Source organism: Cherax quadricarinatus, chromosome 7, assembly GCF_038502225.1.
Source record: "Cherax quadricarinatus isolate ZL_2023a chromosome 7, ASM3850222v1, whole genome shotgun sequence".
NCBI lineage: Eukaryota > Metazoa > Arthropoda > Malacostraca > Decapoda > Parastacidae > Cherax > Cherax quadricarinatus.
The window spans coordinates 2712289-2729740 of NC_091298.1; the positions used below are offsets into that span (position 1 = coordinate 2712289).

General features: G+C 39.7%; 2 protein-coding genes across 4 annotated transcripts in view; one reads left to right on the forward strand and one right to left on the reverse strand.

Annotated features, from left to right (window-relative positions):
- The window catches only part of LOC128687012 (mucosa-associated lymphoid tissue lymphoma translocation protein 1), a 574887-nt gene that overhangs the window by 216483 nt on the left and 340952 nt on the right, over window positions 1-17452 (reverse strand). The gene's annotated exons all lie outside the window — the stretch shown is intronic.
- The window catches only part of E(Pc) (Enhancer of Polycomb), a 147045-nt gene that overhangs the window by 124973 nt on the left and 4620 nt on the right, over window positions 1-17452 (forward strand). For all 3 annotated transcript variants that reach the window (XM_070082197.1, XM_053773901.2, XM_053773902.2), the window contains exon 9: window positions 114-256. In XM_070082197.1, coding sequence (XP_069938298.1) covers window positions 114-256 — 143 coding nt within the window. The remainder of the gene's footprint in view (window positions 1-113; window positions 257-17452) is intronic.

Consider the following 17452-nt stretch of genomic DNA (forward strand, 5'->3'; position numbering starts at 1 on the left):
TATTTTGCTCATATGCACTAAAATATAAAAAATGTATTTGTTTTAATTAGTTAGATCATGTTCACAATAAAGAGTAATATGAGTAATCTCTTGATCTTTTCTCTTGACATTAGCCCCGGGAAGGTAACTGGCCGTGGGTCCCTCCAGATGAAGGAGGAGGAGGTGACCCTAAATACAGATTTTCTCTCACCTCCTTGGCACACCCAACTCGTCGATGTATTGGTTTCGCTCGCCGGAGAGTCGGTAGGGGGGGCAGGTAAGATAAATTACTCTACAGTATATTTAATTTGTTTATATAATAGATTTGAAGCATATATGTGAAAAGTATTTAGATAAAGGTAGGTAAGTTTTCATTGCATTTATGATAGTGGATAGGGGAGCAATGTGGCATATATTGCAAGTACGTATATAGAATAGGTAGTAAGTTACCAAATGCTGTAGAGAGTTTTTATGTGGATAGTGAGGCTCAGGTTAGGGTGTGTAGAAGAGAGGGAGAATACTTCCCAGTAAAAGTAGGTCTTAGACAGGGATGTGTAATGTCACCATGGTTGTTTAATATATTTATAGATGGGGTTGTAAAAGTAGTAAATGCTAGGGTGTTAGGGTGGGATTAAATTATGGGGACTCAAATACAAAATGGGAGTTGAAAGAGTTACTTTTTGCTGATGATACTATACTTATGGGAGCTTCTAAAGAAAAGTTGGAAAGGTTAGTGGATGAGTTTGGGAGGGTGTGTGAAGGTAGAAAGTTGAAAGTGAACATAAATAAGAGTAAGGTGATGAGGGTATCATATGATTTAGATAAAGAAAAATTGGATATCACATTGGAGAGAGGGAGTATGGAAGAAGTGAATGTTTTCTGATATTTGGGAGTTGACTTGTCAGCAGATGGGTTTATGAAGGATGAGGTTAACCATAGAATTGATGAAGGAAAAAAGGCGAGTGGTGCGTTGAGGTATCTGTGGAGACAAAAATCATTATCATTGGAAACAAAGAAGGGAATGTATGAAAGTATAGTGGTACCAACACTCTTATATGGGTGTGAAGCTTGGGTTGCAAATGCTGCAACGAGGAGGTGGCTGGAGGCAGTGGAGCTGTCTTGTCTAAGGGCAATGTGTGGTGTAAATATGCAGAGAATTCAGAGTTTGGAAATTAGGAGGAGGTGTGGAGTTACTAAAAGTATTAGTGAAAGGGCTGAAGGGGGGTTGTTAAGGTGGTTTGGTCATTTAGAGAGAATGGATCAAAGTAGAATGACTTGGAGAATGTATAAATCTGTAAAGGAAGGAAGGTGGGGTAAGGGTCATCGTCGAAAAGGTTGGAGGGAGGGGGTAAAGGAGGTTTTGTGGGCGAGAGGCTTAGGCTTCCAGCAAGCATGTGTGAGCATGTTAGATAGGGGTGAATGGAGACGAATGGATTTTGGGACCTGACGAGCTGTTGGAGTGTGAGCAGGGTAATATTTAGTGAAGGGATTCAGGGAAACTGGTTATTTTTATATAGCCGGACTTGAGTACTGGAAATGGGAAGTACAATGTCTGCACTTTAAAGGAGGGGTTTGGGATACTGGCAGTTTGGAGGGGTATGTTTAGTATATCTTTATATATGCTTCTAAACTGTTGTATCTGGGTGCCTCTGCAAAGACAGTGATTATGTGCGAGTGAGGTGAAAGTGTTGAATGATGAAAGTATTTTCTTTTTGGGGATTTTCTTTCTGTTTGGGTCACCCTGCGTTTGTGGGAGACGGCCAACTTGTTGAAAAAAAAAAAATAGATTCTTACATAACATGGTATAACCATTCCAGAAAACTACTTAATTGTACAAATATGTGTTGTTTGAATTGATTAACTTGTAGGAAATAGGAACCCATCCTAGGCAAATGTCAGTTTTTACTGTGATTCAGAGTGGCTGACAAAATGTATATGTTGATTTTGTGGTCTTCATGCTTCCTGAGTATTCTTCATAGTTACCTGTTTTTGGTTGCAATAAATATGCAAAACAATAAAATATGGAGACTGGAAAATTTATATACAGGAAGGCCCCACTTATACGGCGGGTTAGGTTCCAGGCTAGCGCCGTAAAGCGGAAATCGCCGTAAAGTGGAACACCCTTTTTTTCCACTTATAAATGCATACAAACACTAGATAACAAGTTTACACTAACATATATTAAGTTAGCAATAGAACCAGGCATCAAAAAACAATAAAAAGGTACAATACACACATAGTGCACTCATTACTTACCTTAAAATATTTATAGTCTTAATCTAGGGTGAGACAAGTAGTATTTATTGTAAGAAATCAAGTGTGGTATGTATTGTAATAGGCAGGCTATTTCACCAGGCCACCCCACCCACACATACTATTCTATGATATTTAAGCATCCCAGAGCGATAAAATGTATATACAGTTCACTCATTACTTACCTTAAAATATTTGTAGTCTTAATGTAGGGTCAGGAGTAAGTAAATGAGATAAAACGAATAAATGAGAGAGAGAAAGAATGAATACATGAGAGGTGACAGGCCAGGCACAGAGTAAACAAACCATGCTCCCACATCTTATATTTATGTTTATTTATTCTATTGTGGGGTGTATTTATCATCTTTTTATGTTATGTATCGTGTTTATTATATAATTTTGAAAAAAATATCATGGATGGATTAATGAAAATGTGTATATTACCGTAATATACGACATTTAATGAGACTCCGTGACTATTGTTATTATGGCGTCACTTGTGGAAGTCGTCTGCTACCAGAGATCACATTTATGTTTATTTATTCTACTGTGGGGTGTATTTATCTTATTTATATGTTATGTATAGTGTTTATTATATAATTTTGAAAAAAATATCATGGCTGGATTAATGAAAATGTGTATATTACCGTAATATACGACATTTAATGAGACTCAGTATTGTTATTATCACCACTTGTGGAAGTCGTCTGCTACACAGCTCACATTTATGTTTATTTATTCTACTGTGGGGTGTATTTATCTTATTTATATGTTATGCATCGTGTTTATTATATAATTTTGAAAAAAATATCATGGATGGATTAATGAAAATGTGTATATTAACGTAATATACGACATTTAATGAGACTCAGTATTGTTATTATCACCACTTGTGGAAGTCGTCTGCTACACAGCTCACATTTGTTTATTTATTCTACTGTGGGGTGTATTTATCTTATTTATATGTTATGCATCGTGTTTATTATATAATTTTGAAAAAAATATCATGGATGGATTAATGAAAATGTGTATATTACCGTAATATACGACATTTAATGAGACTCCGTGACTATTGTTATTATGGCGTCACTTGTGGAAGTCGTCTGCTACCAGAGATCACATTTATGTTTATTTATTCTACTGTGGGGTGTATTTATCTTATTTATATGTTATGTATAGTGTTTATTATATAATTTTGAAAAAAATATCATGGCTGGATTAATGAAAATGTGTATATTACCGTAATATACGACATTTAATGAGACTCAGTATTGTTATTATCACCACTTGTGGAAGTCGTCTGCTACACAGCTCACATTTATGTTTATTTATTCTACTGTGGGGTGTATTTATCTTATTTATATGTTATGCATCGTGTTTATTATATAATTTTGAAAAAAATATCATGGATGGATTAATGAAAATGTGTATATTAACGTAATATACGACATTTAAATGACTTGATGTATGTAAGTTTATTTAGGTACAGGTATACATAAGTATAATTATCAGAGTATATATAAAATATGAAATAACTTTTAAAAACATTTGAAATTTTGGAGTTTCCAGACAAAATGGAGAGACTTAGTGCTTACTGAGCTCATGGAGAATGTAAACAAACAGGGTGGGGCACGGTGACCGTATTAGAAAGTCAGGTGGGGGGAGCCGTATAGTGAGTTTTGGTCATAATTTGAAATGTCCGTATTAGCGGAACGCCGTAAAGCGGAACGCCGTAAAGCGGGGCCCTCCTGTATCAGTAAATATGCAAAAAATATGGAGTTGGGAATGATAGCAACTTTCTGAACACACATCTGTATTGGATAAATCCTAGTCCACCTACTTACCTTGCAAATTGCTTTGATGTACACTGCATTGTTGAATATCGGAAGGGCTAGTTATAATTATAATGATAATTTATAATTTAGTACAGCCTCTTCTCACTTCTCACTTCCGTTCCTAAGACCACATTGTTAAATGAATTCGTTGCTAAGTGAGGAGCATGCTATAATGGTATGTAGTGAGTTTGTCAACCGTATTTGATATTGTTTTAACATCACCTCTTCACCATTTATAACATTTCTGGTATATTTTTAAATGTTGATACAGTAGTGTACTGTATATTGAAATAAACAGAATAGAGGAAATCAGCTGTGATATACATTATTTAGGTATGAATACTGGTCAGAGAGCCTGTGATAAGTCCAAGGTGTCAGTAAATGAGTATGTTGCTAGGTGGGGAGAGTCTGTATTGCATTTCCATACATTTATCTTCACAGATAGAGTTGACATAACTAAAATTTAAAAAATTACTTCCGAGGACATTGCATGTTCATTGAATGTTAATGGAAATTAGGGTATGGCTAAGCCTTTTTTTATGAAACACATCTAATGCTCTACGAGATTGACTACAAGTTATGAAATAGTGAATATTTTCTTTTACTAATAGGCATATTATAGCATACCTGCATCTTATCAGCAGCTTGAAGAGTAAGTAGTTTTAAGAGTGTGGCTTGATATAACATATGAGAAGTATTGTTCTTTGTATTGTAAGAGTGAAATAAAGGTTATCTGCATTTATGCAAGAGAATGGGGGTCACCTACTCACATGGCCAGGCCTCCTGCTCACATGACCAGGCCTCCTGCTTACATGACCAGGTCACCTGCTCACTTGACCAGGCCACCTGCTAACATGGCCAAGCCTCCTACTTACATGACCAGGTCACCTGTTCACATGGTCACCTGCTCACATGACCAGGCCACCTGCTCACATGATCAAGCCACCTGCTCACATGGCTAGGCCACCTGCTCACATGGCTAGGCCACCTGCTCACATGGCTAGGCCACTGTCTGACTGACCACTTTCTTTCCTCATGGGTTACTGAAATGGATGTGACCAGAACACATGAGATGCATAGAGTGGTGCATAATTTAAGATTTCTCTAATTTTTTCTTCATGTTTAATGTCTAAGAAAGTGTTTCGGTATATGAACCTATGGTTGCTCAGTAAAAATTGTACTATGCTGAAAATGTGTTGCCTGAATGAATTTAAATGCTAAAAACTTGCAAATGTTTTAAACTCATTCAGTTGTGTAAGAAACAAATAGCTTAGATGATTTGTTCAATAAAAGTTAATAGTAAGGAGATTTGGTTTTAAAAATCCTTTTTTATTTGATGTTCATTCAGTGCAAGAAAACCTTTATTTATAGGCATTATAAAAAATTCTTCATTTTCTCTCTATATTTTTATTCAGCTTGTGGGCCAATTTTTCCTTTTTTATATTCTCAACAGTACAATCCGTATTCCTTTGATTTACATACATTTGATAGGTTCCGAGAGCTTTACTACTCCTGACGCCCGGCCGTGGTCCAGGCTCATCTGGTGCTTGCCTGGCCAATCAGGCTTGCTGCTGCTGGTCTACTGACTTACATATCCATCATAGCCTGGTTGATCTTGCATATTTATATTAGTGATCAAACTTCTGTGTTATTCATACACTGAAGGTGTAGATGTCAGAAGGAACAGTGGCCTCTAATATATCAGGGCTGGTGAACCTTTTTTTGAGTGTGTACCCAAATTGTGTATAATCAGAAAATTTCTCTCATATAGCTATGGGAACTTCGAGCAATAAAATTATTAATGCTGTTTTTATATCTTATGATTATTTTATACATAGCTGTTATATATTATTAATTGATGCAGTAGACCTTCAATTAAGAACCATTTACATAAAGGTAGAAAGTTGAAAGTGAACATAGAAAAGAGTAAGGTGATGAGGGTATCAAATGATTTAGATAAAGAAGAATTGGATATCAAATTGGGGAGGAGGAGTATGGAAGAAGTCAGTGTTTTCAGATATTTGGGAGTTGACGTGTCAGTGGATGGGTTTATGAAGGACGAGGTTAATCATAGAATTGGTGAAGGAAAAAAGGTGAGTGGTGCATTGAGGTATATGTGGAGACAAAAAATGTTGTCTATGGAGGCAAAGAAGGGAATGTATGAAAGTATAGTAGTACCAACACTCTTATGTGGGTGTGAAGCTTGGGTTGTAAATGCTGCAGCGAGGAGGTGGTTGGAGGCAGTGGAGATGTCCTGTCTAAGGGCAGTGCATGGTGTAAATATTATGCAGAAAATTTGGAGTGTGGAAATTAGGAAAAGGTGTGGAGTTAATAAAAGTATTAGTCAGAGGGCTGAAGAGGGGTTGCTGAGGTGGTTTGGTCATTTAGAGAGAACGGATCAAAGTAGAATGACATGGAGAGCGTATAAATCTGTAGGGGAAGTAAGGCGGGGTAGGGGTAGTCCTTAAAAAGGTTGGAGGGAGGGGGTAAAGGAGGTTTTGTGGGCGAGGGGCTTGGACTTCTAGCAAGCGTATGTGCATGAGCGTGTTAGATAGGAGTGAATGGAGATGAATGGTATTTGGGACCTGACAAGCTGTTGGAGTGTGAGCAGGGTAATATTTAGTGAAGGGATTCAGGGAAACCGGTTATTTTATATAGATGGACTTGAGTCCTGGAAATGGGAAGTACAATACCTGCACTTTAAAGGAGGGGTTTAGGATATTGGCAGTTTGGAGGGAGATGTTGTGTATCTTTATACGAATATACTTCTAAACTGTTTTATTCTGAGCACCTCTGCAAAAACAGTGATTATGTGTGAGTGAGGTGAAAGTGTTGATTGATGAAAGTATTTTCTTTTGGGGATTTTCTTTCTTTTTGGGTCACCCTGCCTTGGTGGGAGATGGCCGACTTGTTAAAAAAAAAAATACATAACCTAATTTTGAATACCTGCTAAAACAGAAAAAACCTAGGAACCTACTCCTTTCTTAATGACCAATTCCCACTTGTACAACAACCAGATTCTAGGCTGTCGATCTCCCACTTCCCTTCTAATAACTGCTTCTTATACAATGAACAATGTTTATAAATAAAATATAGTTTTCACCTCCCAGAATGCTGTTACACTTCAGAAATTAAATAAAAAATATTACGTATTTTAATACAGTATGCAAGTTTTGGGCTGCTTCCTCCACAGATTTTCTCGATCTGCTTGCTGGGTCACGAGCAGTGCCTTACTTTCCACAGTCTGCCATCGTTTTTGTTGAGCAAGTCATGTTTACCAGACAGCATTATTCTTACCTTATTTGTGTAATAATTGAATGCTTAATTTATATACAGTATGTCACCTGCATGAAAAGTCTAACGAGAATATTTAGTGCATTAAGAAATCTTCATTCAGTTTACTAATTCTGAAGTTTTGTAACCCATTCTCACAAATTATCATAATTTCTCTGTAATTACACATTCCTGCATCTGTACCATAATTCTACGGGTTTACAGTCTCTGTTCGTGCCGTAGTACTATGCCATGAGCTCAACTCATTCCAATAAGCAGTGAGTGGTAAATTTGGACTTAAATACGAGAGAATGGCTTAACGCGGTAAGTGTGCAACATATAAAAATAATCCTGCCCCACGCAGTGCATAAAGGGGGAAAAACCTGGGACCATGTTTTTGGTTTAAAATAGTAACTTTGCTGCATATTTTTGGATGGTTTTTTAAGATTGTTTTCTCGGTTTCTTGGTATCATTTGATAGAATGGAAGCTATATTAGAGAAATAGAGATGATTTTGATTGGTTTTAGGAATGGAAGTGGCTTGAAATTGAGCTAAAATAGCAGAAATATTTGATATTTGCCTATACAGTGGACCCCCGGTATTCGATATTAATCCATTCCTGAGAGCTCATCAAATAACGAAAATATCGAAAAGCAAATCAATTTTCCCCATAAGAAATAATGGAAATCAAATTAATCCGTGCAAGACACCCAAAAGTATGAAAAAAAAAAAATTACCACATGAAATATTAAGTTTAATGCAATAGAATAATTACAATAACAACAATAACAATAGAATAATTGACACTTACCTTTAATGAAGATCTGGTGATGATTGATGGGATGGGAGGAGGGGAGAGTGTCGAAGTTGTTACTGTTTAGAAGGGGAATCCCCTTCCATTAGGACTTGAGGTAGCAAGTCCTTTTCCGAGGTTACTTCCATTCTTCTTTTAATGCCACTAGGACCAGCTTGAGAGTCACTGGACTTCTGTCGCATAACATATCTGTCCATAGAGGCCTATACCTCTCGTTCCTTTATGACTTTCCTAAAGTGGTTCACAACATTGTCATTGTACAGGTTGCCAACACGGCTTGCAGTAGCTGTGTCAGGGTGATTTTCATTAAAAAAGGTTTGCACTTTAACCCACATTGCACACATTTCTTTAATCTTTGAAGTAGGCAACTTCCTCAATTTCTCTATCCCCTCCTCCGAAGCAGTTTTCTCAGGTCTGGCCTCTTGCTGTTGAAGATGATCTAGCAGCTCATCAGTGGTTAGCTCGTCATTGTCCTCCTCCACCAACTCTTCCACATCCTCCCTACTAACCTCCAACCCCAAGGACTTCCCCAATGCCACAATGGATTCCTCAACTGGCATACACTTCTCAGGGTTAGCCTCAAACTCTTCAAAATCCCTTTTGTCTACACATTCTGGCCACAGTTTTTTCCAAGCAGAGTTCAAGGTCCTCTTAGTCACTCCCTCCCAAGCCTTACCTATAAGGTTTATACAATTGAGGATATTAAAGTGATCCTTCCAAAACTCTTTTAGAGTCAGTTGAGTTTCTCTGGTCACTACAAAGCACTTTTGAAACATAGCTTTTGTGTACAGTTTCTTGAAGTTGGAAATGACCTGCTGGTCCATGGGCTGCAGGAGAGGAGTGGTATTAGGAGGCAAAAACTTGACCTTAATGAAGCTCATGTCTGCAGAAAGTCGCTCTGCCACGTCTGAAGGATGACCAGGAGCATTGTCTAATACCAGGAGGCACTTAAGGTCTAATTTCTTTTCAATTAGGTAATTTTTCACAGTGGGGGCAAATGCATGGTGTAACCAGCCATAGAAAAAGTCCCTAGTGACCCATGCCTTACTGTTTGCCCTCCACAGCACACACAAATTAGCTTTGAGGACATTGTTTTTCCTGAACACTCTGGGAGTTTCAGAGTGATACACCAATAAAGGCTTCACTTTGCAATCACCACTAGCATTGGCACACATCAACAGAGTAAGCCTGTCTTTCATAGGCTTATGTCCTGGGAGTGCATTTTCCTCCTGAGTAATGTAGGTCCTGTTTGGCATTTTCTTCCAAAACAGGCCTGTTTCGTCGCAATTAAACACTTGTTCAGGTTTAAATTCTTCACTGTCTATGTACTCCTTGGCTGTATAGCCCTTGTGGCTTAGCACTTCTTTTTGATTATAATAATAATATGTACTCCTTGAATTCCTTCACATATTTTTCAGCTGCTTTTTGGTCCGAACTGGCAGCCTCACCATGCCTAATCACACTATGTATGCCACTATGATTCTTAAATCTTTCAAACCAACCTTTGCTGGCCTTAAATTCACTCACATCACCACTAGTTGCAGGCAATTTCTTTACCAAATCGTCATGCAACTGCCTAGCCTTTTCACAAATGATCGCTTGAGAGATGCTATCTCCTGCTATCTGTTTTTCATTTATCCACACCAATAACAGTCTCTCAACATCTTCTAACACTTGCGGTCGCTGTTTCGTAATCACAGTTGCACCTTTTGCAAGAACAGCTTCCTTGATTGCCGTTTTCCTGGTCACTATGGTAGAGATGGTTGATTGGGGTTTTCTATACAACCTGGCCAGCTCAGACACATGCACTCCACTTTTGTACTTTGCAATAATCTCTTTCTTCATTTCAATAGTCATTAGCACCTTTTTTCTTGAAGGGTTGGCACTAGAAGCTTTCTTGGGGCCCATGGTGACTTTTTTGCAGAAACAAGCACCAAAAACAGTGATAATATGGAATGTACTGAATGTATCCTTAGACGCGTGCACACTGCCTGGCTTGTAAACACTGGCACACACGGGGCAGTTCAGGCCACACGTGGACACGTCTCGTACGAATCACATCGAATACCGAGGCGAATTTTTTGCGTTAAAATGCATCGAATATCGGATTTGTCGAATACCGATGCCACCAAATACCGGGGGTCGACTGTATTCTAGAGTAAACGACTCATCCAATATGCATTTAATTGGTCGGTTTAATGTGCATTCATGAATACGATGACAGTATTTGTAAAATTAGTACAATAATGTATAACAGTAAATCTGTTTTTTTTTTTTTGTGTGTGAATAAAAATTCTTTGTGTGAATAAATATTCAAAATAGAATTCATATGTGAAGCCTGGGAATGTAACTAATGAACAGAGGAAATGTTATTTTAGTGCCAGGACTGCCTGCATTGTTTATTCTGGGCCCTATTTTGAAATTTTTGTGTAATTGGCCAAATTACCAATTTCTGATCACAGTATTCCTCTTCAAGGGGGGCTCCTTGGCATGGTGAAGAGGCTCTTGGTCTGAGGAATTAGACCTGTCGGTCTCCTTCCTCAGACTGAACCTAATTACCCCCCAATCCCCCCTTCCCTATCCCATCCTCCCCATCCTCCCCTTTTCCCTTTCCTCCTCCCCCTCCCCACCCCTCCCTTTTGCCCTTCCTCTTTTTGGCGTTTGAGATTTTTCCCACAGGCGCGCTAGTTCCTAGGTAGGGGAAAGGGTACCAGGGTCCATCCCATTCCGTTGAGGTTCTTGGCGGTGGCGTAGTTTGCCGTGGAATCTGGATCGCCTGGGGATGTCCCGATCCCTCTCCGGTATCCTGGAGAGTGGCTTTGGGTGTCTTTCGGGCGACGGGTGTATCTCTGGAAGCCACCTTTCGGATTCCAGGGGTGGTGGCTGAAGGAGGTATGCTTTGTGGCGGATATCCGGCCGCCCTCTCTTTTGTCCATCGAGGTAGCTCGGCAGATGTGAGGTTGCTATCCCGGATTGCTAGTTTACTGGCATGATGGGTAGGGTATGGCACGGGTTCCATGCTGCATGTACGCTACTTGCGGTGCTGAGGTCCTCTTGGGCGCGGAGGGAGATTTCTGGCCCTTTCATTCCTCCTAGGAACTATCCCTCCCCAGTCCCCCCTTTTTTTTATTCTTTTTTTTTATTTTTATTTTCTTTTCTTCTTTCTTTTTTTTTTCTTAAAAACAAAAAGAAAGAAGTAACCTAACCATGGCAGCCCTAGTCCATGAACCTGCTACCCCCGGGCCCCTTCTTGGTACCGCACCCCGTTGTGACCCCACCTCGTCTTTGGACCACTCTTTGGACACTCCTCATGCCTCTGTACCTCTTGCCGGTGCTGTTTCCTCACCCGCTTCAGGTACTGAGGTCTCGACTGACTCCTTTGATTTATCTGACCTCCGCTCTACGGTGTGGCAATTTTCGAATTGCCGGCCCGTTCCGCGTCGGACCAATTCTGGTCCTACGCCTAAACGCCAACGACAGTTACCTGCTGATGATACTTCTCCTCCTTCTCAGAAAAGATCAACACGTACTGCACTCCCTTTCCACGCTCAGTTTCAGACTGCACAATGGACTAAATTCTTCACTTTACGACCGACTTCCTCTACCGCCTATCTTTCCGACCACAGTATTGGCAAGGCACTCCTACGCCATGTTGGTAAAGATATTTCTTTTCATGCTCTTTAGAGCGGTACGTACATCATCACTGTACAGAATGCTACCCAAGCTCATGATCTTTCTCTTCTTTCCCATATAGATACTGTTCCTGTCACTATTGAAAAACATTATTCCCTCAATTCTTGTAGTGGTACCGTCATTGTGCCCCATACCATAGTTCAACAAAATTTCCAGACATGTGGCAATGACATTCTTGAACAGCTGGCGGGCGGAGACGATACCCTAGCAATGTGGCTCATTTAACTTTTGACAGCCGTGAACTCCCATCCTCAGTTTATGTGGCAGGACATCGGTTACAAGTTCGAAAGGTGATCCCTACACCGCAGCAGTGTAGAAATTGCTGGCGATTTGGCCATCCAGCTAAATATTGCAGATCCATAGCCGAATGCCCAGTCTGTGGTGCCGATGACCATTCTAATACGTCTTGCAATCGACCTCCCTCTTGCCTTAATTGTCATGAGGCTCACCCTTCATACTCTCGCCGTTGCCAAGTCTACTTAAATGAGCAGGAAATCCATTACCTCAAAGAGCGCCTCCGAGGGAGACTACCTCATGTTTCTTATTCCCGTGTTTCAAAACGTCCCCCCACTTCTGGGGTCCCATCTTCTGCAGCCTCCTCTGTGGTTACCTCTCCCATAATCACTCCTGTATCTAATTCTTTTGCTGTCCTAGGCTCAGACATCCCTACTTCAACGCCTCAGTCTGTTCACGCTTCTTCGTGTTCTCCCTCACAAGCCTCAGTATCGACGAGACCTCGTACACCACCTCCCAATCTATTCAGCGGCATCTCCTGCTACTCTCTCTAGCCTTAACCCCATTCATCACCAAGGATTACGTTTATGCCTTGGTGCTTTTCGCTCTTCCCCTGTTGAGAGCCTCTATGCAGAAGTGAACGTTCCATCCTTATCCGATCGCCGTGATGCCCATTGCCTTCGCTACTATGTACACTCTCATGATCTCCGCAGTCCTTCCATTTAGAGAATGGTCATTGATATTAGTAGACATTCTTTATTTGTTCGCCGCCCCTGTTTACTCCGTCCCTTCTCTCTTCGTCTTCATTCGCTCTAGTCTTTTCTTCGATTACCACCTTTCTATGTTCATGTAGCTTCTCACTTTTCCCTACCCCCCTGGGAAGTTCCAGCTGTTCGAGTCTGTTCTTTCTCTCTCCCTTGCTCGAAAGCCCAACTGTCTACGGTCGCTTCCCGCTTTCTTTTTCTTGACCACTTCCACTCTCATTCTCATGCCATTGCTGTGTACACAGATGGCTCTAAGTCTTCTGATGGCGTAGGATTCGCAGCAGTGTTTCCGGACAGCATCGTACGAGGGCATTTACTATCTTCGGCTAGTATTTTTACTGCTGAATTGTATGCTATCCTTGCAGCACTTATCCGTATTGCATCTATGCCTGTGTCATCATTTGTGGTTGTCTCAGACTCCCTTAGTGCTTTACAGGCTATACAGAAATTTGATACACCTCACCCCTTAGTCCTCCGTATCCAACTTTGGCTACGCCACATCTTTACCAAGCATAAAGATATTGTTTTTTGTTGGGTCCCTGGTCATTTTGGCGTACAGGGCAATGAACAGGCAGACACTGCTGCGCGGTCAGCAGTACATGACCTACCAGTTTCATATAGAGGTATTCCATTTACGGACTATTTTGCTGCAATATCTTCCCACCTTCACACCCGTTGGCAACAACATTGGTCTACTATGCTCGGCAACAAACTTCAATCTATTAAACCGAGTATAGGTTACTGGCCGTCTTGTTATCACCAGTGTCGAGGTTGGGAGACTACTCTCTCCCGTCTTTGCATTGGCCATACTCGTCTTACTCATGGATATTACATGGAGAGGCGCCCTGCTCCTCTCTGTGAGAATTGCCAGGCTCCATTATCGGTCAGCCACATTCTGTTGGACTGCCCACTTTATCAACGAGCATTCAGAATTTACCTCTGTCTTCGGTCCGCTGCTCTCTCTTTACCTTCCCTTCTCACTGATGGACCCACCTTTCATCCGGACTCTCTCATTGACTTTTTGACAACAACTGACTGACTTCACAAATTCTGATACCTTCAGCCCTTTCTACCTCAATCTCTTGCTACCCTCTACCCCCGCACTATCCCCTGCCCCGCTATTTTCTGTAACCTACTGATCATCCCTCCTCCCTTCTGCCACCCAATACCTTCGCTTCCTTCCCTACCCTGCAGCGCTGTATAGCCCTTGTGGCTTAGCGCTTCTTTTTGATTATAATAATAATAATGATCACTGTATTGGGTAGAAGAAATAGTTGATTGGGCACTTTTTGTCCTCAATAAAATGGAAGACATACTAGTGAAAGAGTTACGAATTTGGTCGACTGAAACAGTGTAATTGGCCTAAAATAGGACTCAAAGTGGGCAAAATCGCCAATGTGTAAGCATTGCCGACAGAGCAAAATTGGCAAAAGTATAATTTCATCAGTTTTCCATCATATTTTGTATTTTTGTATTATTACCTTCAGAAGGAGGTTTTCTTAACATTTCATAAGAAAAAGAATTATTTTTTTCTTTTCCATGGGGAAGTGGAACAGAATTCTTCCTCCGTAAGCCATGCATGTCATAAGAGGCCAGTAAAATGCTAGAAGAAAGGGGCTAGTAACCCCTTCTCCTGTATACATTACTAAAGTTAAAAAGAGAAACTTTTGTTTTTTCTTGTTGGGCCACCCTACCTCGATGAGATACTGCCGATCTGTTGAAAGAAGTTTTTAAATGAGAAAGTTGTAGTGAGGGCACAGTAATAACTTCACTGGGTGGTCACCCATACTACCCAGCACAATGAATATTGTAATGCAAAGTATTTTATTTGGCTAATGAAGTGAAATATGATGTAAGATCAAGTCTTATGCCAACTGCTGGCTATTATATTATCAGTATAGTAATAATATTTTGAGTAGGTTGAGGCATCGCATTTCAGTGTTGACTCTGTCTTGGCTTCGGAAAGAGTATGCTGCTCTCTCATCCATTAAAAATGACATCATGACAAATTAGTCTCATGCATAGAGCATACAAAATTTAGAAATTGTACAGACAATTCAGATACTGTATGCATTGAAGAGTTTAGATGCATAAATCTGTGATATCTTATTATTTCTGGGAGCTAAAGCCAGGGTCAGCAGTTCTTTCTACATCTCCCAAACACACCCTTTGACACCATCATTATTACTTTTTTGGTTATTAATTTTTCAAAGGCATTAATTAATATTTAATTTGTATGGGAAGTGGAAAAGAATCCTTCCTCCATAAGCCATGCGTATCTTATGATACTGAAGTGCCAGGAGCAAAGGGCTAGTAACTCTTTTTCCTGTATAAATTACCAAATGTAAAAAGTGAATAGTGATGAAAATGTGTCTTCTTTTTCGGGTCACCCTGCCTTGGTGGGAAACTGCCATTGTGTTAAAAATTTTTTTTTTATTTCTTCTTTTTTGGGTGTTAAAAAGAAAAAAATTAATGTATGTACATTTGATATGGGTGTGGTGGCTTCCTGTATGTTTGGTACAATTTGGTAAGGAAATGAAGCTCATATTTTTATTAATGTTCACATGTTGTTGGCTTACCACGGTGTAAGCTGTCCTTGGCTCGTGTGTGTCCCAACACAAAGAAGGCAACTGCTGCCTCCTACATACATATCAGATGAGAAACCTTGCTACATCCACACTTGGCCCAGTAGGCTCACATTAACCCTTCCCTCACTCTTCAAATGCTTCAAGTAATGATTAACTATGTAAGGTAAGATAAACTGTTATTTTTGACATAGGATTTTTTAAAGTTTTGCTTAGCAAATTTGAGTGTCTGGAACTTAGTCCTATTTTGACCATATGTTCTTCACATCCATTAGTGCAATTTTAGATTAGATGCTGAGTTTCAGGAATGTAATGTGAGCTCTTAGTGATGGTTTACAGTATATAATTGTTTTGGTTGGTTAAAAAAAGTCTTAGGATAACAGTAACTGTTGCATACCATAGGAACTTCAGCCCTGCCATATATAGTATTGCAATCGAATGTTATATATGGAGAAGTTAAGAATAACTAAAGATGCTGATTTCTCTGTTTTTGCCCTTAATGTACCCCCACTGCAACGAGGTTGTGGGGGGGGATTGTTCCTATGACCCAGCAAGCAATGTCAGTAGGCACCCTTGGATAAGAATGGTGGCTGGGGCATTCTCTGCCACTTGGCTGCTGGAGAGGTTCCAGACCAATAGCTACCACTAGTGTAAGACTTGGTGACAACAGCTAGTAATATTTGCTTTTAACCCTTTGACTGTTTCAGGCCCTTCTCTGAAACTGTCATTCTATGTCACTCAATTTTTGAAAAAAAAAAAAAAATATTTTTTCTTATGAAATGATAGAGAATCTTTTCCCGATGGTAATGACACCAAAAGTTCGAAATTTGGTCGAAAACTCATGGAATTATGCTCCCGCGAATTTAGCGGTCTCGGCGACATAAGCGTATCGGCGATTTCGCCGACTTTGAGCCCTATTTTCAGCCAATTCCATTGTTCCAGTTGACCAGCCCTATTTTCAGCCAATTCCATTGTTCCAGTTGACCAAACTCATAGCTATTTCTTTAGAACTCCATTTTATCTATCAGCTGAGTACAAGAAACCTCCCATTTACTAATTTGGACTACCCAATATGGTGGTCAGAAATTGGCAATTTGGCCAATTTCACGCAAACTAAAAAAGATGCCAATTTCAAAATAGGGTCCAGAATAAACAAAGTAGACATTCTTGGCACTAAAATAACATATGCTCTGTTCATTAGTCACATCTCTAGGCTCCTCTTATATATTATTATTGCTTTCTATTTTGATTTTTTATTCATACAAAAAAATACAAAATTTACTGTTATGCAGACTACTGCATTATTGTAAAAATGGTATAAATAATATCAGTGCACTAGTGAAAGAATATTAGACTCCCCAGTTGACGTGTATTGGACGTGTGGTGTGATTTATTTACTCCTGAACATTGGTAAAAATCGAACATTTCCGCTACTTTGAGCTCAGTTTCAAGGTCGTTTTCATCGTCAAAGTAATGAAAATCATCTCTATTTCTGTAATATGTTTTCCATTTTATCACCCAAGACCATGAAAACGCGAATACAACGATAAATACTATACGAAAATACACCTCAAAGTCGGCGTTTTATTCCAAAAAAACGATCAATTTTTTTTTCTCATTACGCAATGTGTGCTGCAGGATTTTTTTTATGTGGTGCACACGGACCACACAGACCCATTCTCTCACATGTGGGCCTACCAGCTTTCTCCCGCTTGATTTGAAGCCGCTAGAATTATTGAGTATATATACGTCAGAAACATTGGCTCGTAAGACGTATTTATACGTCGAAAACAGTCAAAGGGTTAATATTGAAATATTAGTGCTTTTCTCTTCTGTTAGGTGCAGTTGTTCTTCAACTCATTGTTGTGAGTGATGTACTATTGCACCCACTGTCATATTTTTTAATTATCCAGTAAAGAATGGTCACAACAGTATGGATTGCCAGGTTGAGTGTCCAGGCTGAGTCACATTACAGAAGTACTTCTTTACACAGGAGTGAACAAACATTCTAATAAAGCAATT